Source organism: Gossypium hirsutum, chromosome D05 (assembly GCF_007990345.1).
Source record: "Gossypium hirsutum isolate 1008001.06 chromosome D05, Gossypium_hirsutum_v2.1, whole genome shotgun sequence".
NCBI lineage: Eukaryota > Viridiplantae > Streptophyta > Magnoliopsida > Malvales > Malvaceae > Gossypium > Gossypium hirsutum.
In genome coordinates this window covers 17,426,115-17,449,950 of record NC_053441.1, presented here as the reverse complement: position 1 = coordinate 17,449,950, position 23,836 = coordinate 17,426,115, and the positions used below count along the sequence as shown (strand labels likewise).

The following is a 23,836-nucleotide window of genomic DNA, read 5'->3' as shown; positions in this document are numbered from 1 at the left end:
ATGTGCCAAATTCGGGGGGTCAAATTTAAGTCAACTTAAAACAACAACAACAACAACAACAACAAATTTATATTTTAATATTTTCACTTGTATGGAGAAATGATTAAAACTTTTGTAAGACATTTATTTGACATAAATTCAAATCCTTGTACTCGACCCCTCACTGTAATATTATATAAAAAATATATTTTAACTTTTTTTACCTTTAACCGGTCAAATATGGATAATACCCATTGTCTTTAGATACATGGTTTAAAAAATTAAGTTTTTTAATTAAATACATGTCTCTGAATTAGAATACTATAAAAATTTATTTAATTCTTAACTTAGTTAGTATCGACATTGTTGCTAGTGTAAGAAGAGGTGAGTTTGAGTGCCTTGAAGTACATTATCCTCTTATTTAAGAACTGTGAAAGGGTTATAAGTAGTTTTAGGCATTGTATAAAAAAATTTAATAATTTTTGGTACTTAAAATTATTTTTATATTTTAAGTTTATAAAATTGAAATTAAAATCAAATTATTATAATAAACTACAAATATATGAGATGAGTTGAACTATAAAAGAATAATAATTTTTTAATCAAAGAAGAGAATAATAAAACAAAATAATTAAAACATGAAAAGAAAAATAACAAAATAATTAAAACACGAAAAAGGATATAAACAGTGAAATCAAACAAATAAAATTTTATATAAAACAAACAACTACATAAATTTGTAATACTTTGAATGTGAAAGAAAAACAAATCATGAACACGAAGATGTTAAACAACACAAATATTTTAAATAAATTATCGTGACATTTATATAAAAGTTGAGATATAATTTAAGAAAGGATAAATATTAAAATTGTATATGAAATGTTATTTTAATTCAATATGTAATGTTAATATTATATATGAGTTTTAATTTTGTGTAATTTTATATATGAAATTTTGATTTGGTTTAATTTTCACAAATTATCGACAACATTATTGAATTAACACAATTTTATGTTGATATATTACATACACAAATAATTATATTAATTCAATATAAAAAATAAATATATGTATTTATTTTTTTAAATGAATACGGTTGAATTTAAAATCAAAGTTTCATGTATACATATAAAATACAATTCAAGTTTCAAGTATATAATTACACAAAATTAAAATTCATCTATCAAATTAAATGTGTTATTATAATTAATTAGCTTTAAACCATGGAATTCATTAAATTAAATTTTAGATTTAAGTTTTTAAATTGATTATATCACATTTTATGGATGAAATGATTAGATTTTTGTGGTGCTTATATTTAAAATTTAAAATTATTATTCATTATTGATTCAGAAAAAATGAAGATGAATATCCTGCATATCTATTATTTGAATTTAATTTATCTTTTCAAATAATTAATTAAAAAAATATTTATAATTTTAATTTTATTTATATAAAAATTTTGCATATTTAAATTCAATTTTTTACAAAATTGGATAAAAATATAAATTAATTTATTGATAACCTTTGACCATTTTCCACGCCACCAGCATTTGATGAACCGACTTGCTTTCATCAGCATAAGAGGAATGACTTTGACCACCAATTGGTGAGATTTAAATAAATTTAATCGAAATTCAACAACAAACAAATTGTCATGACGAGACATAGCTCGCTGAATTGTTAGTGGTAACGCATTTGAATTCAAAGCATAACTCACAAGTTGGTGTATTTTGTAGAATAAATGCTAATTCTGAGTTTGATTATATTTTAAATTTAAGATTGTGTTTGGTTTATGGTTATTAAAAATTACTTTTTTACATTTTTTGTCTGTTTTTTTTATATTAAAATATGACTCGTAGATAATGGAAAATACTTTTTTTTTAAATTGACATACTTTTTTTTTCAAGGGTGTAAGTTATTCTTTGAAGAAAAAACTTTTCTACAAGTAAATTGATTTTTAACATAAGAATTAACTTGAATAAAGCTAAATATTATTCTATTTTTTAAATTTTAATCTTTACAAATATTAAAATATTGATCTCAAGTATTATAATTTTTAATAATATTAAACATAAATATTTATATTTAATCATATAATAAATTATTAATATAAAAAATTAATTTATTATTTTAATAAAATTTTAATAGTACAATTTATTTTAATAATAAAATTTAAAATTAATGATAATTTTAAATATTATTCTTAATATTATTTGAATTTTTTCTCAATATTCTAATAATAAATATATTTTAATTTATACATATTTAGTCATAAATGTTTTATAGTATACAATATAACTATTTTAAAAATGTAGAAATGAGTATTTGTTTAAAAGTTGTTTAGTTTGATTTTTTTCTTTAGTTCTAATATGCAACTATTTACTCTTATATATATATATATTTAATATATATTTAAGAAGTAATATTTGGTGCCCTATGGGCGAATCTAGGGAGGGTTGGTAGGGACTTTGCCCTCCTAAAATGAAAAAAATTTCTATTTTAGCCATTTAAAATTAGTAAAAGTAAAATTACACTTTAACCCCTAAAAGATAAAATTTTGATTTAATTTTTTAAAAATTACATTTTTACTAATAATTTAATTTTGGCCCCCCTAAAAATATTTTCTTGCTTCGCCCTTGTTGCTAGTGGAGTTTTTAGACACCACAAGTAGTGTCAAGGGGTTGACAAATGTCTTATAGAGACATAGTAAAATATTAAAATAATAAATATTAAAAAAAAGAGACATATTAATTTTTTAAGGTTGCTTGTGAAATAAAAAGAGTATACTACTAGTGTGCCAAATATTAACCCTATATTTAATATATAATTTCAAATTAAGTTTTAATTAAGCATGATTATTATATTTAAAAATGAATTCCGATTATCAAATAAAAACATATCTATAATATTTTGTAATAAATATAATTTATGTTATGCTTATTTTATTAAAAATAATTTTTAAAAAATATTTAAAAGAATTGTAAACTCAAGATAATCTAAACATTAAGTTTGTAATACCTAAAAATGAGTCTTCTAATAAATGAGACACAACTGGAATCTAGATAAAAATAGTAGAAACATCACGAGTCGACGTGGACCAGTTTTGTTGTAAAGCTTGACGCCTTATATCTTTGGCTAGTGGTGGAGGGATAAATTTTGTTGGGCTAGAATTAGATTGTATATTTTTATGATAGTAAAAATATAGTTTTATTATTTTAATAGTGTATATCTTTATAAATTTTAAAAGATTAAACTAAAATCAGATTTTTATAATAAAGAATAATTTTATCATTATTAATTTAAATTTTTATAAATTATAAAAAATTTAAATAAAAAATTTTCATCGAGCCACCAGCCACCGGCTCAGCCACAGACAGTGGGGCTTCCCAGCTGGCCCCCGATGATCCCATTAGCGTACCTTTTTCCCATGCAGGTTGGCAATTTTGTATTATTGCAATTTAACGACCGGCTGACTCAGTTTTCATAGCTGGCATTTCGATATAAGTATTGAAGAACAGATTTAAAGCCGCGGAAATTCACGAGGTGTATGTTTGCCGAAAAAAAAAGTGAAAAAAAGGGAAGCAAATACCTATTAGAAAAGCTGAAAGGTAAGGTCTAAACAAATAGTAACAAATAAGGAAAGTACGTCTAAACCACGTCCAATCCAGGGAAAAGAGATTTTTCTCTTGGGGGGGGTTAAAACTTGAGATTATATTCCATCTTTGCCCTTTGTTTTTACCCTTCTTTGGAGCTTCCATATTTCCGGAACAAAGTTGATGCCTTTGGGCAAGGACCTGCTGTAAATCTAACTCTTAGATTTTGCTGGTCCCGAAAACACATACTGGTCTGAGAAAATTAACGATCTTTTTATCCCAACCGTCAAAATCTGACCAGACCCTTGGGCTCATTACTGTTAACAGACCAGGTCGGCACCATGAACCAAGGGGGCGTAGCCACCACGAACGGTGGCTCGGGAAGCGGCTCAGTCGGCGTTCAGATCCATCAATCCCGAAGGCTCCCGGATTTCCTTCAAAGCGTTAATCTCAAGTACGTAAAACTAGGCTATCACTATTTAATTTCCAATCTTTTGACCCTGTGTTTTATTCCTCTCATCGCGGTGATCTCAATCGAAGCTTCTCAAATGAATCTCGATGATTTACGCCAGTTATGGGTTCACCTCCAGTACAACCTGGCTAGCATAATCATTTGTTCTGCTATCTTAGTCTTTGGGTTAACAGTCTACATCATGACTCGACCCAGACCCGTTTACCTTGTTGACTATTCTTGCTACCGTGCTCCCGACCATCTTAAGGCTCCCTATGGTCGTTTCATGGAGCACTCTAAGTTGACCGGTGATTTTGATGAATCGTCTCTGGAGTTCCAGCGCAAGATTTTGGAGCGCTCGGGGCTCGGGGAAGAGACTTATGTGCCTAAAGCTATGCATAACATCCCTCCAACGCCCTCCATGGCGGCGGCGAGGGAAGAAGCTGAGGAGGTTATGTTTGGCGCACTGGATATTCTTTTCCATAACACAAATGTCAAACCCAAAGATATTGGTATTCTTGTTGTGAATTGTAGTTTGTTTAATCCAACACCTTCATTGTCTGCCATGATTGTGAACAAGTACAAGCTAAGGGGAAATATTAGGAGTTTTAATTTAGGTGGGATGGGCTGTAGTGCTGGGGTGATCGCCGTAGATCTTGCTAAGGATATGTTGCAGGTACATAGGAATACGTATGCTGTTGTTGTGAGTACTGAGAACATCACTCAGAACTGGTATTTTGGTAACAAGAAGTCCATGTTGATCCCCAATTGTTTGTTTCGCGTCGGGGGTTCCGCTGTTTTGCTTTCGAATAAGTCTAAGGATAGGAGGCGGGCTAAGTATAAGCTTATTCATGTGGTTCGAACACATCGAGGAGCAGATGATAAGGCATTTAGGTGTGTGTATCAGGAACAGGACGATGCAGGGAAGACAGGTGTTTCACTGTCTAAAGATTTGATGGCCATTGCCGGAGGTGCACTGAAGACCAATATCACTACTTTGGGTCCTCTCGTGCTACCAATCAGCGAGCAGCTTTTGTTTTTCACAACCTTGGTGGTGAAGAAATTGTTCAATGCCGGTATTAAGCCTTATATTCCAGATTTCAAGTTAGCATTTGATCATTTCTGTATACATGCTGGGGGGAGAGCTGTGATTGATGAGCTGGAGAAAAACCTGCAGCTGCTACCAATACACGTGGAGGCTTCTAGAATGACACTCCATCGTTTTGGAAATACTTCTTCAAGTTCCATATGGTATGAATTGGCCTACATTGAGGCCAAGGGTAGGATGCGGAAGCGAAACCGTGTTTGGCAAATCGCATTTGGGAGTGGCTTCAAATGTAATAGTGCAGTTTGGGAAGCTCTTCGGAATGTTAAGTCATCTAGCAATGGTCCTTGGGAAGATTGCATTGATAGGTATCCTGTGAAAATAACCACCTAGCTGAGCAATATTTTGAGTTAGATTCTACATTCTAATAGAGGATTTCATTGGTAGGCAGAACCGCTGTGCCTTGGTTTATCTATAGTTCTTGATGTGTACTGTAGTGTGTCATTCTTATTCTCGGCATGTTGTCAAATGTGCGTGTGTGTGTGTGTGTGTGTGTTTAATCTTTTTTCTTTCATTTACTTGCGTTTGCATGCATATCTGGAGTACCATCGTGTGAGACTTGCTCATTTTGTACTATAATTCTCCATGTACTAGTAATTGACCTGTTTGAGACTAGTAGTTTTTTTTTTTTTGAAAATTTTCATCATTATGGCATCATTGCATTAGATGCTATTTAGATTCTTCATTTCTCAATTTTTTGTTATCAATTTCTCTTAAAAGTATTCATGCCAAACACTTATGTCTGACATAAAATTATCATGTACGTTCATAAATGACATACATTTCAGCTGCGGCTAAACGTGGAAAGTAGGTATAGCATGATCTAAGATTAGTGGTCCTTGCTTTCCTGCTGTTTCTATTTCGGTCAATACATTTATTCCTAAGGTAACTGATTTAGATGAACTTATTTTATCTGACCTGCAATAATAATATTGTCCCAACACATGGTAAAGACCAGTCATTTATGGGTTGTGAATGGAAGACGAGGGAGAAAGAAAGGTTGTAGTGTTTGTTTCGTTTTTGTTCAAGGCAAAGCACTTTCGTATGAATGAGTTAATCTCACTAAAATAAGTAAAGACAATACAGATATTTATTTGACGACGAAATTAAGCCTTGTAGAAATACAAGCCAGCAACAAAGGGTGCTCGCTAGAGCGTGTGCCTTTTTCCATGCCAGAAGAAGAAAATAACATAAAAAAATTGTGCATCTACTGAGATCTGTGACAAAATGCAAATTGCAGGAGCTGGCTTGGCTTCTTTTAAGCCAAAGGAAAATTGCAACCGTTGAATCATGAGGGTGAAGGGAGGTCGAGTTCGTCAGGAAGCCAAAACAAAACATTGCTTCAATTATGGTGTCCACGTTGGTTATTTGAGATTTCATAATTTGATATTCAGGTTTTTGCTTTTTGTTAACACTATCAACCTTGTCTGGCTGTCCGGTCATTGTAAACAAAGGGCCAGTTGGACAGTCAAAGTCCTAGTATAACACAATATCAATGTTTGATGTTGCATTTTAACAACGAAGGTTGAAAGCAGTAATAGCACAAGTATAATTTCAGAAGAAAAAGGAATATGGAACTCTATTTTTCCTTAAATAATTTCCGGCTGTGGACTGAAGTAAACGTTGATGGGCTAAAACCTGCGCAATAGGTGGTACGTTACGTAACTAGGGCTAGTCCTAGGCCGGCTTTGATGTGAGCAACCCTTTGGTGTAAAGTTGATATGCACGCGCTGTAAATGGGAGTGGAATATGAATAAGCGATAAAACTTTACCTTCTCGGGAGACAACACTTGTTCGGCAACTGAACTGAGATACAAAATTAAGAACACAGTTCAGAATTAGATTGACAATTTTAAGGATTAAATAATAAAAAAAGGGGTCAGTCACTCCTCCACTAATCTATGTTTGGAGTCATTGGACTTGCTCTCATAACAGCTCCACTCGCTCATCTATTTTCCTTCCACTACTCCTCCCCTTAACCCCGCCGCCCATCGTCATCGTCAACGTCAACGTCAACGCCAACGCCAACGCCAACGCCAACGCCGCTTTCATTCTCCAAAGGTTTTTAAATTATATCTCAGATTTTGATCGATTTCACATGGGCGAACAAACCCCGTCGCAGCCTCAGCCGCAGGTTCAATCTCAGCCACCGAATGACTCCTCTACTACGACTCAAGCCCAAGTTCAAACCCAATCTGGAGACCCGAGTAATTCCTCCACGGCCCCTTTTTCCACCGTTACCACCGCCTGTACCGCCATTGTAGCATGTGGTCCGACGGAGCTAGTCAATGTTCCTCTCCCAACCTCGTCTCCTCCTTCGAAAATCCCTTCCCGCCCTAGAAAAATCCGGAAACTCTCCCCTGACCTGAGCTTCGACCCCAATGCCTCCCAACAAGCAACGACCTCCTCCTCCACATCCCTGACCGAACAGCGTAAAACCGTCGGCAGAACTTCCAAAACAAAACTCAGTCAACATCGAGCCCTAGCGGTGGTGGCTCCACGAATCATTTCTCGGTCCCTCTCTTGCGAGGGCGAGGTCGAAAACGCCATCCACCACCTTCGCGACGCCGATCCCCTCCTCGCTTCCTTAATCGACCTCCATCCACCTCCAACCTTCGACACTTTCCATGCCCCTTTCCTCGCGCTCACTCGGAGCATTCTCTACCAACAGCTCGCTTTCAAAGCCGGAACCTCCATCTACACCCGCTTCATCTCTCTCTGCGGAGGCGAAAACGGGGTTGTTCCTGAAACTGTTCTTTCTTTAACCTCTCAACAGCTGCGACAAATTGGTGTCTCGGGACGAAAAGCGAGTTACCTTCATGATCTCGCAAGAAAATACCAGACGGGGATATTATCGGACTCGGCGATTGTAAATATGGATGACAAATCACTTTTCACCATGCTTACGATGGTCAATGGGATCGGTTCTTGGTCGGTTCATATGTTCATGATTTTTTCGCTTCATAGACCCGATGTTTTGCCAATTAATGATCTCGGGGTTCGAAAAGGGGTTCAATTGCTCTACAATTTGGAGGAGTTGCCAAGGCCGTCGCAGATGGATCAATTGTGTGAGAAATGGAGGCCATACAGGTCGGTTGCTTCCTGGTATCTTTGGAGGTATGTGGAGGCCAAAGGAGCGCCTTCGAGTGCTGCCGCGGTTGCTGCTGGTGCTAGTCTTCCACCGCTGCAGCAACAAGAGGAGCCGCAACAACATCAGCAACAGCCCCAGCTTATGGACCCCATTAATAGCATTCTCAACCTTGGGTATGATCTCTTTCTTAGAGAAAAGAAAAATGTGTCCTTTGTTGCATGTTTTGCTGTTACTAGTATTAGTTGCCATCTTAAAAAAAAATGGATTGTTTTTTCCTCGCCTTATAGTAGCTTGTTGATGCCTATTAAGAGACATTTGACATTTTCTATGACCTTGCCCCGTTTTACCTTTTTGTGCCTATTAGAAGATTCATTTCAACAATTATATTTTCTATGTAGGATTGATAGTAACCAGGAGCTATTTTTTATATGTATTTCAAGTGCTGTTTGTTAGACTTGAAATTTATTACTTTGTTGTCTTCAGCTCTTAAGAAAGTTATGGAAGTCTTAGAATACAAATCTCCTGTTAGGATTAAATATTTACATGCGTGGATATTATCTATACCCTGCAATTTGTTATCATTATCTGGGGGAAAACAAATCTAGAAAGGGGAACTGGCCTCCTCCTAACTTAAGGCATCTGGCAGGATTTGCGTCAACTCCGAAAAGTGCTCTGAAATGCTATATGAATTTATAGAACACTTTGTTAAAGGATATGATTTTTATCGAAAATTACTAAATAGAGGTGCTAAGGGTATACTTTAACTAACATTTTGTAGAATTTTATACCAGTAAAGCAAATTCAATTTTATGTTTTCATTTCTATATTCTTTCAATTTACATGCAATGGGAATCCAGTTTATCTCTTTATCTTTGACCTTGGCTCTTTAGTGTTATTATATATATTATCTATTAAAAATATCAAATCTTGATAGTAATTACAGAATAGTAATATGGATTTGGGAGAGCATGTTTAGATCTATGTTTATGTTGGCATGAAAACACCTTAATGATAACTTGTTCATGTTTTGCATTTGAAAGAAGACAATGAATTAATGTTTGGTCATCACTGCAGTTAGAGTTAAACAGAAGTAGAAATAGATATTAGGTTGCCCGAAAGTGTAACATTGCAAGCTGCATAAACTTTGGGGACACTTTTTCTGGGAATGGAGTTTGGGACTGTTGTGGATACTCGTGAGGTGTGACACCATGTTCAAACAGATCACTGTTTTATGATTATATGTCATATCTAGCTTGATAATGGTGCAAGTCAAGGTTTGAATTGGAGATAAATAGCAAATAGAACCTGTCCATCATTATATGCTTTTCAGCCTTATAAGTTTTATGTGCCTAAATTCTTATGCTACATTGCTGGGAATTGTGGTAGACTCTTGTTATGGTCATGGATTATGAATCTAGTTACCTGGCGATTCAGGGGAAAGTCCGCTTTAATTTGATGAAGCCTTTCCCTTGTTGTGGTTTCTGTCACATGAATAATTTATGAATAATACATGGAACTTGTCGAAGGGAGCTCCTAACCTTGAAACTGGTCGAAGGGAGCTTCTAATCTCAGATTCGTAAGGAAGAGAGTCTTAACCTCTATAAATTGGAATAGTTTGTCTTTCCATGTTTGGTGCCTTTGACCTGTCTTGTCCACAAAGGCAACGGTAACAAATTTTGAGGTTTGGATTCCCATTCTATTTAATGAAGTTTTATGCAAAGTTTAGACAATCTTACTGCTGATTGATTGTCTATGCTTCAGCAGCATCTGTTCTTTAGTTATATTCTTTTTTTTTTTCTATGACCAGTTTAGTTATATTCTTAGTTTGTTATGGAGTTGCATCTCTTTCACTAGTTTAAGGAAAAAAGCCTGAATAAAAATTAGCCTAAGGAGATATCCTTTATTATTTTTCCCTTGTTTCTTTAATATTGTTCTCCAAGTGCCGTAAAGTTTCTATAATTTTCAAAAGAATGGTTGTTGTCCTCTGTTCAAAGTTCAGTTAGATTACCCTGTGTATCCTAGGTAAAGAAGTAATCTTCGACATAGATCTAAACTATCAAATTGATATTAAGATATCAATAGGGATAGTAATGCATAATTGGCTCCACTTAGAATCCCAATCTACTAACTTATGCTATAGATTTACATGGTAAAGTACAAAATCATCATGAGGTTATATGATCCATGCACCCTTGAAGCTATCTTTTTCTTCTTTATTTCTTGCTTGCTTGGTTCTAAAATTTATGTATAATGTTTATGTAATGATTATTCTGTCTGTTATATGATCAGGGCCTGTGCCTGGGGGCAATGATTGTCATTGGAGATGGAATGTTTGGCATTTGTCACAATCCATGGATCTGAAAGGCAGGCACTTGAAAGGAAAAATGTTTGCGTGAAAATTATTGTTCTGAAAGCCATTAAAAAATTATAAGCCTTAAGAGTAAAGTCTTTTTAACTATGGTCTCCTAAATCTGCTTTGAGATTGAATAAACACACTGCCCGGTTCTTTGGTCTTCATATTTTAGCTGTCAGCTATCTCATATAAGACATTAATCGATTGCAATTCACTGCTGGAGTGGCTTTGTGTCTCTTGAGTTGTCTAATATCTGGCCGCATGTTAATTAATCAGGACCCACTCCGAATTAATTGAGAACCGCAAGGGAATACTGGGTTCCTGGTGATATAAACCGGAAATGTTGAAAATCTAGATGGAGAATGGTTTTAGTAGCTAAAATGCAAAGATTAATGTAACAGGATTACCAGTAACAAAACAGGGTTTCGTTATCATGCCATTTGATTTGAAGACATGAACTAACCAAAAGATACCTAGACTTAATCATCTATTTGCCGCATATTCCAGATCATTATTGGCATTAAGCCCTTGGAATTCCCGCAAACTGTTTACAGAGGTTTGTGGTAAGATCCAACATTTAATTTGTTATATTCACCTAATATTCTATTGTTAATCCGCTTCGAGAGAAGCTGGGACAGCATCTAATAATCTAGCAAAAGCCGTCTGGGATGTAACGGGGACAATTATGTACAAACATAAGAAGTTGACATTGTTATCTATTTACGGGTAAATCATTCCAGAATCATACTGGGATATTCTCACGAATATTTTGTTGTGCTCTGTTTTACCGTATGTTGTCTTCAATCAATGGTGACGACATACGCACCTTATCCCCCAGCGTTGACCGGGCGTTCCTCGCTATAAAAGTGGATTAACAGGTAGATAAAACATCAAAAAGCACAAGACCAAGAAATATGAATTATGAGAACTACGACCCTATTTTCCCCGACCAACCAGTTGTTGACCAATACCTTCCCATTTGGGCTAGCCTGTCAGCCTTTAGGTCCAAGCCAGCTTTCATTTGGTCCGAAGATGGCACGACCAATGTAAGCAATGGCTCAACACTTACCTATGCTCAGCTCAATGATTCAGTGCAGTCCATTTCTATCCAGCTGCTGCACTCATTACAAAGAGGCGACACTGTAATCATTTTATGCACGCCTGGGCTAGAGCTGGTTGAGATTATTTTTGGGTGTCAAAGAGCCGGCCTTTTGAGCGTGCCCATATTCCCACCTGACCCTTCTTTTTCCAAACAAAACCATCACCACCTGCTCAGAGCTCTCTCCCAGACAAAGCCTAAAGCTGCCATTGCTCACCATGATTATATCACAAAAGTTCAGCAATATCTCTCTTTGCGCTCCAAAGACAAGAAGCTTGCCCAGATGTTACAAAACCTGAAGTGGGTTCCTACTGAAGATGTCAAACATAAAAATGCAGATTCAAGACTGGATTCTATGTCTTATGACGGTTGCAAACCTGATGAAACTTACTTGATTCAATACACCTCAGGTGCAACAGGGATCCCAAAGCCAGTGCTTGTGACAGCCGGATCAGCAGCTCACAATGTTAGAACAGCAAGGAAAGCTTATGACTTACATCCAAATAATGTAATCGTCTCTTGGTTGCCTCAGTACCATGATTGTGGCCTAATGTTTCTGTTATTGACCATTGTATCTGGTGCAACATGCGTGCTAACGTCACCTGCAGCTTTTGTCAACCGGCCTAGACTATGGATCGAGCTCATTACACAGTTTAAGGCCACTTGTACTCCAGTTCCATCATTCACCTTGCCACTAGTCGTGAAGCGTGGTGGAGTCGAAACAGGAAGCTCACCTATCAATCTATGGAGTTTGAGAAACCTCATTATCATTAATGAGCCCATTTACAAGGCATCAGTTGAAGAATTTCTTCATGTGTTCAAGCCTTTTGGATTAAACCCGTCGTCCATCTCCCCCTCGTATGGCTTAGCAGAGAATTGCACTTTCGTTTCCACAGCATGGAGAAACGATGACAACTCTGGAAACTCCTGTTTCCCCGTTTTCCCTTCCCACAACAAGCTCTTACCTATTGCGAGACTTGCCAGTGAAGAAGAAGAAGAGGACATGGACATCATTGTAGTGAACGAGCACACACACGAACCTGTTGATGATGGAATCGAAGGCGAGATTTGGGTTTCGTCTCCAAGCAACGCCTCAGGTTACTTAGGCCATCCTTTCTTAACTCAAGACATATTCAAAGGTAGGCTTAGTAACAAGGTCAGTCGGTGTTTCGTCCGGACCGGGGATAAAGGGATTGTTAAAGGGGAAGAAAGATTTCTCTTCGTAACAGGTCGTTGCGCAGAGGTGATTAAGCTCCCAAATGGTCAGGACATACACCCTCATTACATAGAGACAGCAGCTTACAATAGTTGCCCACAGTTCATAAGAGGGGGTTGTCTCGCTGCGTTTGATGTTTCAAGAATGATCGTTCTTGTTGCAGAAATGCAGAGGAGTGAAAAAGATAATAAGATTTTGGGGAATATATGTGAAAGAATCAGAGAAAATGTTTTCGAAAACGAAAAAGTTGATGTAGGGATGGTAGTTCTTGTAAAAAGCGGAAGTGTCCCGAAAACAACTTCGGGTAAAATTCAAAGGTGGGCGGCTAAGCAGTATTTTCTAGGAGGTAAAATGAATGCTTTAATGGAACTCAAGTTTGATAACAATGGCGGATTCTTGCGGTCAAGTAATGGAAGAGGAAGCTACGGAGAAGGGGAAGAAGGAAGAGCAGTGATAGCCGAAGAGAAAGAAGAGGTTGTTTATTCACTCTCAAGTGCTCCATGGTTGGCTCGATTGTAAGTAAGTGCATTAAGAATCTATATAAGAAAAGAATGTTGTGTTTTACTGGTGTCGTGCCCCCAAAGGCCAAATTAGTGTAAAAGCGTAGTTCTTAAACTCCCTTTTGCATCTTTTTCTTTGTGATTATCGACCAAGGGTTGAGAACTAGAGAATCGACAGTGGTTAATTTGTATGTGGTTGCAAGCCAACTATATGGCTCGTTGCATGACTGAGTTTCATAATATATTACTTACTATTTATGCTTTTTGTCTCTGCATTTTAACTAACAAAACCTGAAAATCTTTTTATCATACCCAAGTAAACTATTGAATTACGAATGATGTTTGGTTTGGATAGTTTATTGGGAGTTTATAATGTTTTTAATGACAAAAATATTTATATAAGAACATAAAATGGAATTATTAAAATAATATTTGTTAAATATCATTAAAAATATTTAGAAAATAACTAGTTTTCAATCTCCTATTTGCCGTAACATTCATTCAGCATCCTAACTTAAAATTTTTGGTTTCTGAAAGTATTAAAAATAATTTGGATAAGAATTTCCGGTGTCGAAGATGAAATTATTTCAGAGTTCAAATAGTAAGTTTTCGGACATTCTCAACAGTGTTAATTTGGGCTGGAGATGGGAAATTGGAATTGAAGAGATGCATGAGGGATATAATCCCATTACTCTACCTGAATGATGGGAGGACTTAAAAGGGAATTTGACTATATATTTTGGAAAGCCCTTGGATTAAATGAATTAGTGTTATGATCAATGGAAGGATAAACATCATCCTTTGGATCACCATTAGTTTAGCTAAATATATTAATGATCTTTGGATTATCATGAATAGAAGAAGTTTGTTTATAATTTCCGGGATGAATGAAATAGGCAATGGACGCCTTCCTAACCCACTTGCCTCGTGCGTGTGAGATGGTAAAGAGAGATAAGAAAGAAGAATTCAGCTGATGAGAAAGCGAGAAGTAATGAATAAGTTTATATTTTTATGTTTAATGTCCTGTGTTTGGTATAAATAAGATTAGAAGTGTTTCTGTGTGTATTTTAAAGAGGGAGAGGAAGAAAGGTTGGGTAGGAATGAAGGGAAAGAGTAGGAGTTTGAATAAAGGAAAGGGTGGAAGGTTGGGATATTGTATTTCAACTCCATGGGATTGAAAGTTTTGCAATGTGTGAAGATGGTAAATGAATGTTTAAGCTCCAATTGGAATGTGGTTATAATGTCAACATTGCATATATTAAAAAGATTGTGATTAAAGAGATATTGAGAATTTCTTTAATTAAAGAAGTGGAAGATGATTTATTGCACTATAATTGCGTGCAATTATATATTTTCCATTTTTTGAATTAAATTTTTATTTAATTTGCAGCTTATTTATTTTTTATCTAAAAATAAACCGTTTAAATTTATTTAAAATTAAATATTTAATTAAATAAGAAAACTAATTAGACAAATATCCATTTTATTTATATATTATCTATTTCAAATTTTGATTTTAACTTAAAATTTTAAAAAAATAATAATTATCAAAATTGGATATAATTTGGATAATGTAAGTAAAATTTACATTTCAAAATTTTCATGTATTATCCATTTGATTGTAAAAATATTTATTTAATAAATATTAAAATTAAATATAATAATGTGGATAATTATTATATTTAATATTTAAATTTTAATTAGATAATCAGAATTTAAAATTTAGATAAATCTTTAATTAAAAAAGAAAATTAATTAGATAGTTATCCATTTGATTTAAATTAAATATTTATTTATACATTATCAATAACATCATATTTTAAAATTTTTAATTTAATTTTAATATGAAAATTTTAAAAATTTAATTATATAATTTGGATAACTTAAGTAATATTAAAATATAAGTAAATTTTACATTAATTTTTTTATACATTATCCATTTTATTATAAAAATATTTACTTAATAATTATCCAAATTATTATATTTAATAATTAAATTTTAATTACATAACCAGAATTTTTAAAATCTTTAACTACCGTGTCTTTATTCAGGGTTATAAATAGGTGATTGCTAACAATAATTTTCATCACAATCTGTAGGTTTCTTACCATTTAGCTTTTCTTTTCTTCTTCTTTTTGTAATTTTTTGAATGAGAAGAAAAGGGAAGCCCGAGGCAGTTGCTCTAAGTTGGGAATAGAAAAGTCGGAGGGTAGCATTAATATATCGTCAAAGATAAAAGAGATCACACTCAAACCATGGGATTCATAGTAGGGGTTTTTGAATAAAATATTAAAATATTAAATACCACATTTTCAATCTCAGTAGTATAAATTTCACAACACCTATATTTAAATTTAATATGTTTGATTAAAAGTGTTTCTAATTACATGCCCGGTCAATTTGGTGGAGTCATAACTTGGGACCATGAGTTCAAGTTCACTTAAGAGTTACATTATTTCAAAGTTGTGAATTAAATGTTATAGTTAGGTGTATGGGTTCAAACGATCAAATAACTTGATGTTGGGTTGAATAAGAAAATAGTGAGATTGATGATGAACGTGAAGAAACTCGAAAAATGGGTGAAATTGATAGATCTAAAACGAGTGTCCATACATATTAGACAAACAATACTGTAAAATAAGAATCAAATTGAACAGCTCAAAATAGTTTAGGAATACGAAATCGAATTTCAAAAAAATAAAAAAAAAAGAAACTTTTTGTGATCTACAATCTCTTGCCGACCGAAAAATATATGTTCTTTTTTTATATATATAATTGATGGTGACGTTGGAAGAAGAAGTTTGGGGTTGTTTTAGAAAAACAAATGAAATAAATGAATTTAAAAACCAACCGTCCGACATAGTTTTTATAGGATGGGGTAATTACATTTTAGTCCTTTATAATTTGCGGCCTATGCCACTAAGCTTTTGATTTCAGTTTTTATTTATTCAATTCATCTGGTTATTTGTTTTAATCATTTATTATATATGATTTTATTTTATATTGATATTCTTAGCATTATTATTGTAGGTACATGTATGACTTACTTTGAATATTATTATTAGTATTTCTATGATTGGTTTATTTTAATTATTGGAAGCTATTAAAGTTGTACCATAATTAAAATTTTGAGTATCAAGGTAGAAAATCGGGTTAAAATTTTAGAAACTAAAAAAAATGTATTACATACTAAGTTGTTTCGATGAAAATGATTCAAACCGGGATATTTCCTTAAATTAATATATTTTATCATAATTAAAATTTTATTGGCTTCAACCTATTATCCAAACAATAAGTAGTTTTAAACTAAACTTTTTTCATTATACAGAACACTTAAGTAACTTGAAATACTTAGAAATTATCCAAAATTCGAAATAATAAAAATAATAAAACTTAATAAATACAATATTGGACTCATATATAATAAAAATAATCCTAAAACTCGAACCCAATATGATTTAAACTTGAATAAAAATCTGAAACTCGTAATTTCCGTAATAATTTCGTTCAAAAATCCTACTTGCACAATCTTCACTAAAACGATTATAACTTAAGTTTATGAACTTGAAATTAAGTGATTCAAAGTTCATTGTGAAGCTAAGAGACAAATTTTTGTTCGACAAGAAGACATATTGACCCAAACTTAGATCCCTTTCAAAAATGCACTGCAAGTCAATTGCTTATAACATGGCTAGGCGTGTGGGCTTGATTAGGGTTTTTGAAGTGTAATGCCTAAGTTTGTTAACATCTTCTACATGGGCTTGTTATCATGAACTGAGATTTTAAGTCCACACACAAAATTGATCCCTTCTAACTCATCCTCGCTCCGTATTGAACTCCAAAGTCTATTCTCTTAGATTTTCAACTTTTTTTCTCAAAATTTCTTCGTGATAAAGTCTTGAACCAAGAAGTTGAGTTTTGACTTCAATTGCTTGGATTTAGATTTTGCAATTCAGCCTTGAAAGAAACTAAACTCATCATGTCCATGACCTTGAAATTAGGCCTTGAGACTCGCATCGTAAATGCTCTCAATGTATTTGATTATTGAAATGATTAATTGCGAAAAAGGTAAGAAAAATAAAATACTTAAGAGAGCTAGAATAAATACTTTATGTGTATTTAATGAATGAATGATGAAGAATGCAAATGTGACCGGAAGATCTTTACTTCAAACTTATAGTATAGATAAATCACATTATTGACTAAGAATAAAAAGATAAATCATACAAAAGAATTTTAATTTTTTTTAAAATCTCTATCTCTTAGTATTTAAATTAATCTAATAAATTATAAATTATTGCCATGTTTATTGACCCTTGACTTTCTATAGATGGACATTTTAGAATGTTCTAAGAATTCGACCACTTTTAGTGAGTTAAGTAAATCTAATTTACTCATATGAACAGTTTGAACATTGTACGTGCCGCTAGCAACATAGGCTGTGGCCCTTTATTGTGCCTTTTGTTGTATCCCACCAATCATCTTTAAACATGTTTCTTTCCTCGTTAAAAAAAGCATATTGCCGTTAGGTTAACCTTTTTGTAACATAAACGAGCAGGCATTTTAAAACACCAAGGAGATAGAAAAAATTAGATCCAAAGCACTTTTTTATTGGTAAAAATATAAAATTTATTAATTCGACAAAACTCAGTACAAAATCAAAAGCATAACATAATCGAGTGCTTATGAAAAAAACAATAATATGCTAAAATAAGAGCATACCTGAGTAGCAAAGGTCGAGGACTGAAGTAAAAAAGGTTGAGTAAAGTATTTCAAGAAGTCACATTTTCTATTGGCCCCTAGTTTGGTGAGATTATTAGCAGTGCCGGATATCTGAAACCCGGATAATCCTTCCTAATGAAGCTACTAACGAAATTCTCAATGACACCCTATGCTAGACAAGGATGAATGCACCAATTGACAGCAATATCACAATCAAATCCAAAGCAATTTTAATGATATTTTGAACTTCAAAAAAATAGAGAAATAAATTTAATCACCAAAATAACAAACACATCATTTATACTTCTCATCAAATAAGAGTTAGCAACATTAATTTTCAAAATTTCAGTACAATATCCAAAGTAAAAGAAAGAAAATTACATTGGCTATAAAAAACGAACTGAGTATTTTTTTTTAAAGTTTTGTTAAGTAATATTTTTTCGTGTTGTATTATGAGAAATACATGGGGTATTTATACACATTCCTACTGCTACTATTACAGTTCACAATAGGGCCCACTGTTTTGTCTCTGCCTTTGGGTCGAGGGTACTGACATTTTCTGTCCCTGGTGCTGACATTCTCTAGGCCTCCTTCAGCTTTTTGGACGCTTGCCTGCGGAGCACACGGTCCTTTCTGACCCTAGGGTTGACTCTCCCAACAGACCTCACACCTGCCAGTCACGAGCGAGGGTCCTCTTCGCGGACATGGTTCACGACCTTACCCCTGTGAGGCTTACACGAGCTATCCTCTTGCGACCTCATTCCTATGAGGCTTACACGAGCTCCCTCCCGCGGGCTTCCCGTGCGAGCTATCTTTGCGCACATCTTGCATTCCCACGAGGTCCTTAGCTAACTGTGCCTGTAGGCGGACATTCTTCTTCCAGGTCGAGGGTCCAGATCCTATCGACCACTTAGGCTATTAGTTCTCAAATCCTAACAACTTTAAATTATTTGCAATAAAAATCTGATAAAATAAATCTAAAGGAGGGATATAATTTTAAGGTTAGGTACTTTGAATTTACAAAGTAAAAGGAGAAATGAAAACGCGAATGTTGATTTTCTAGAAAATCAGACGTTTTTTACAAGAAAAAGGAAAGTGTTAATGGCAATATGCTACAAGGCGTTAGTGAAAGAAATGTTAACTTTAACGGCAATAAGAAGAGAAAAATAAGGAAATAGATATGTTAAAAGATCATTGATTGGGCACAATGAAAGGCAAAAATTATTTTGTTCGTCGGCTATTTAGCCCTAGAGGAGCTTTACCTTGCTTTCTATATTGGTGTAAGAAATTCTATATATAAACTTAAAATCATAATTAAAATATTAAACAATAACATAGTGCTTCTTTTTCTCTAAAAAAACATAAATTCTAAATATTTAAAATATAAATTAAATAAATTTCAAAATATATGATTCAATGTGTAAATTTATACATAAATTTTGATTTGATGTAATTATAAATATGAAACTTTAATTATAGTTCAAATGTATATATAAAACTTTAATTTTGATTAACCATATACATTTAAAGAAATAATACATCGCTTTATGTTCATATTAGATAAGTATAGCATTTTTTTGTAAAAAAATAAGAATTAGAATAATGTTATATCAATAATTATGTTAATGATTTGTGGAGATTGAATTAAATTAAATTTTTACGTATAAAATTGCACAAGATCAAAATTTATGATCAAAATCCATGTATAGTTTTAAAACTTATCCCATTAATTTTATTAATCCAATTCTTATTTGATTAAAAATAATATATAAATTCACTAATTACTACAATTTATTAAATAAAAATTCATATTAAAATCGATTCGTAGAATAGAAATTTCAAATTCTTTATTTTTATAAATAAAATGATATTTTGTCCAAACAAAATTTAAAAACCATTTTTTAATAAACACAAGTTGAAAATTGATATGGTGTAAAATCATATACGAAATCATCTCAAATAATAAAATTAATATATATTTGGTCAAGTTATGGATTTAGGTATTGTATTCTAATTTGATAAATTTTAATTTCAACCTAAATATAGTAGTTAATTTCATGCGGTAAAAATCTACTATTAGTCCCATATTATGTGTAAGTATTAAATTTGGTTCATGTTCTATAATTTGATATTTTTAGTTTATGTATTTTTTAAATTTTGAAATTCTTATCGTGACTCAATCATGATTTATTTATTTTTTATGAATATTTGGTGAAAACAACAAGTTAACATTGCATTATACATTTGGTAATATGTATACAATATATATTTTAAAAAACAATAGAACTTAACGCAACGAATTTAATGGTATTATTTAAGTAATAATTGAAAATTTTAAACTAAAAAAATACTGACTAAAAATAACAACTTAAAGTATCTATACTATCATTTATGCCCCTAGGTGACACGAGTCAACTAGGCACCAACTCAGTTAGAGAAATTACGAAAATGTTCTTATGTAATTAAAATAAGTTATATTATTTGAGGATAATGTAGTCTTTTTATTTTTAAAAAAGACCAATAAAAAGTTTACATGTGGTCAGTGGCGGAGCTAAGGGGCTAGTCCTTTTATAATTTATAAAAATTTTAAATTAGTAACGATGAGATTGCATTTGGTCCTCAAAATGATAAAAAATTGACTTAATCTTTCAAAAATTATAAAGGCATAGGCTATCAATAAAATTATATTTTTACTATAATAATATATAATTTAATTATGATCCCCTCAAAAAAATTTTTTGGCTTCATCCATGCATATGATTGGATTTGAACTCTTTTTTTACATCAATAAAACACCAAACAAACATTATTTTGATATGATATTTACATATTTAAATTTTGTTTTATTCATATTTTAATTTATTTTTTATTTTAATAAATTATTAATTATTAATTATATGTTATAGTCAAACTTACATCTATATTTTTTTTATATAAATAAAAGAAGGTTACACTGCCTAAAATCAAATTATTCGTACATGTGTATCATTTAATTTATCTTTTATAAGTAATTTCAGGTTTAAGAATATCAACATAAACTAAGTTAACATTATTAAAACATCTGTATACGTGATAGATATATAAGTAAAAATTAAAGTCGAAACATAGTAAAAAAAACCTACAACATAATTTGATATTTTGTATTGATTGTCTCATCCTGAGCTGACGTGATAAGCGTCCTGGGTGAGTGAGGATTCTTTGAATTCGAGGTGCCATTGGTTGAAACTGTACTGCAGCCAAACAAAACATGAAATCAATACAACGTGGACAAGTGACAAATGAAGCCATCGATTGCATCACGGAAAGGTAAAGACATTGCTTGGGGCAAGCGTGGTTATTGCCAGAGTCTGAGAGTTACAGAAATGCGCACATTAGGGTTTGAATTTTGATGTCTCAGATCCCATTCACTCAGCAACAGGACCACAACTCCACTGTGGACCATCCCCAAAGTTTTTTATTTTTTCATTTTTGCTTTGAATCTGCAGCTACTGTTAAAAAATCTATCTTTTTAGCCTGTAATGGAGTGGTTATTAGTTTATGGAAAGCAGTTTTTATGAAGAAAAATTGAGGTTTATGCTGGGTAGTGGGAGAAGATTATGGAAGAAGCAAAGCTACGTCGCATCAGGGGCCGAGTCTATAAGACTATAACTATCTGCTTGGTCATTTCGGGAAGGGGAAGGGGGGGAATCAAGTGGGCTAAAGATAAGAACTAGGAAAGAGGGGAAGGGAGGGAGGGGGGAAGGCAATAATGGAGGGTAAGAGTGGGACCCAAATGTGGCAGGGCGTGGAAGAGGGATGAACATGACGTTGTCGGTTGTTTTGTACATAGAAAAAAGAAAAACCCCTTAATCTCATCATAAATCTCCCTCATTTAAAGAATCACTCTGATCTTTTCCCGGCCTCACCGCAAGCAACCAACCTGTCTCTTGTTGGGATATATATCTGTAGTTGGCTTATTGGGAGCACAAACCCAAACACTGTATCCTTAACCCTAAACTCCAACCCCCCAACCCCAAATTCCTTTCCCTCGTTTCTCTTTGCTTCTCCCTTGCTAATTACAGATGTTTACACCCTGCTTAGATGGTGTGGTAAAGGCGTAAAAGCGGTGGCCTGACTCTGCCGTTTCCTCATCTCTTTCTTAAAAGTCTGTGAGTTTTTGGTCCCATTTCACTTTAATGTCTTTGTTTGTTGTTTGAGGGTTAATGCTCTTTCATCATATCCATTTTTATTTCCGTAACAAATCTCTTTCATCTCTCTCTTTTATCTCAGCTCTCGTTGAAATTTGGGGTATGGGTCGAGGGATTTTGGCACCATAATGCTGAATACATGAATATCTGAGGAGGAGGAGGAGGAAGAGATAAGGGAAACCAACCATATATCCTAGATAAGCTACGTACTTGCATCTTCTCTTTTATGAAATGCTTCAAGTTGCACACAAAAGCACGGGAAAACAAATCTATTATGAGTTGAACTTTGAGCTTGTTTAGCTTGGATAAAATATCATAAAAAAGTTTGCTTCTCTTTTTTGTTTTTCAACCAACTACTCCTTAAATTATGGAAGTGAGAGGCCAAGAACATGATATTAAAACGCCAGGGTCTTCAGCCTTTGGTCTTCACTCGCCTGGAGTAGAGAGAAGAAAAGATGGGAACCATAATGGTACGGCCGTTCTCACGTGCACTCAAACCCTAGATCATGTTCATCATCTCCAGAGGCAGCAATCACTCGGTCAAGGGAGATCCCCACATCCGGATCGAGTCGCTGCCGCCACTGGTGCTGCAGCTGTTGCACCCATTTCAGTAGGTTCAAACGCAAAGCCGTCCAGCTTCGTCAGATACCGAGAGTGTCTCAAGAACCATGCCGCCAGCATCGGCGGGAATGTGTACGATGGCTGCGGCGAGTTCATGCCTAGTGGTGAAGAAGGAACACTCGAGGCCTTGAAATGTGCTGCCTGTGACTGTCATCGCAACTTTCATCGCAAGGAGGTTGATGGGGAGACCCAAATCGGGGCTAATCCCAGTAGAACTTTGATACTTAACCCACTTCAGTTGCCTCCTCCGTTGCCATCCCCAACCATGCTGCACCCTCATCATAAGTATTCAATTCATACAAGTCCGTCCAGTGCAATAGTTGCATCGATGAATAACATGGCGTTCGGAAGCGGCGGTGGCGGTGGGAACGAGTCTTCAAGCGAGGATCTTAACGTGTTCCAATCTAACGCCGACGGAGTGCCGCCGCCTCCGCCTTATGTGTTGTCAAAGAAGAGGTTCCGCACAAAATTTACGCAGGAGCAGAAGGATAAGATGTTGGAGTTAGCCGAGAAAGTGGGTTGGAGGATCAATAAACAAGACGAGGAGGAAGTACAGAAGTTTTGTGCTGAGTATGGGGTGAAAAGGCAGGTATTCAAGGTTTGGATGCATAATAACAAGAACGTGAAGAAGCCGCCACCGGAGTAAGAGTTGTTAATTTTCATGGTTGCTAAACGAGTAGAATGACATGTGAGACATGTATATACAAGAGGCAGCCTGGATTAATGAGACAACTTGTTAGTGTGAGGAGGGAGCTGGCCTTGAGCTTGAATGGTTTTGTATGATTCTTCACTGTAAACCACGGTTATATCTTTGCATTGAGCACTTATCTCTTGTATTAATTGTTTTCTCTTTAAATTATGCTAGTTTCTTTCTCATTATTTCTGAAAACAAGGAAATTTGAAATGGGGAAA

General features: G+C 33.9%; 4 protein-coding genes across 5 annotated transcripts; all 4 read left to right on the top strand.

Annotated features, from left to right (window-relative positions):
• The first annotated feature begins 3,516 nt into the window (after positions 1-3,516).
• LOC107905432 (3-ketoacyl-CoA synthase 4) lies at positions 3,517-5,749 on the top strand. The gene has a single exon (XM_016832090.2). It carries the CDS (start codon positions 3,920-3,922, stop codon positions 5,465-5,467), a length of 1,548 nt encoding a protein of 515 aa, XP_016687579.1. The 5' UTR covers positions 3,517-3,919; the 3' UTR covers positions 5,468-5,749.
• A 1,163-nt stretch (positions 5,750-6,912) lies between these two features.
• Positions 6,913-10,813, top strand: LOC107905434 (DNA-3-methyladenine glycosylase). The gene is made up of 2 exons (XM_016832091.2): positions 6,913-8,398; positions 10,515-10,813. The coding sequence occupies exons 1-2, from the start codon at positions 7,233-7,235 to the stop codon at positions 10,534-10,536; spliced, it is 1,188 nt and encodes a 395-aa protein (XP_016687580.1). The 5' UTR covers positions 6,913-7,232; the 3' UTR covers positions 10,537-10,813.
• Positions 10,814-10,951: 138 nt separating this feature from the next.
• Positions 10,952-13,651, top strand: LOC107905431 (long-chain-fatty-acid--AMP ligase FadD32). The gene has a single exon (XM_016832089.2). The coding sequence runs from the start codon at positions 11,493-11,495 to the stop codon at positions 13,410-13,412; it is 1,920 nt and encodes a 639-aa protein (XP_016687578.1). The 5' UTR covers positions 10,952-11,492; the 3' UTR covers positions 13,413-13,651.
• Positions 13,652-21,699: 8,048 nt separating this feature from the next.
• LOC107905435 (zinc-finger homeodomain protein 5) lies at positions 21,700-23,836 on the top strand. Of its 2 annotated transcripts, none has more exons than XM_016832092.2 (2): positions 21,700-22,260; positions 22,386-23,836. In XM_016832092.2, exon 2 carries the CDS (start codon positions 22,671-22,673, stop codon positions 23,568-23,570), a length of 900 nt encoding a protein of 299 aa, XP_016687581.1. In that variant the 5' UTR covers positions 21,700-22,260; positions 22,386-22,670; the 3' UTR covers positions 23,571-23,836. The 2 variants fall into 2 exon arrangements, with proteins under 2 accessions (XP_016687581.1, XP_016687582.1); XM_016832093.2 differs by having other exon boundaries at positions 21,789-22,264.

Bases quoted from the DNA above. Each gene is read 5' to 3' on its own strand.
- LOC107905432 (XM_016832090.2), top strand. From the start codon at position 3,920: ATGAACCAAGGGGGCGTAGCCACCACGAACGGTGGCTCGGGAAGCGGC.
- LOC107905434 (XM_016832091.2), top strand. From the start codon at position 7,233: ATGGGCGAACAAACCCCGTCGCAGCCTCAGCCGCAGGTTCAATCTCAG. The intron at 8,399-10,514 runs GTATGATCTCTT...TTATATGATCAG, and splicing joins AATAGCATTCTCAACCTTGG to GGCCTGTGCCTGGGGGCAAT.
- LOC107905431 (XM_016832089.2), top strand. From the start codon at position 11,493: ATGAATTATGAGAACTACGACCCTATTTTCCCCGACCAACCAGTTGTT.
- LOC107905435 (XM_016832092.2), top strand. From the start codon at position 22,671: ATGGAAGTGAGAGGCCAAGAACATGATATTAAAACGCCAGGGTCTTCA.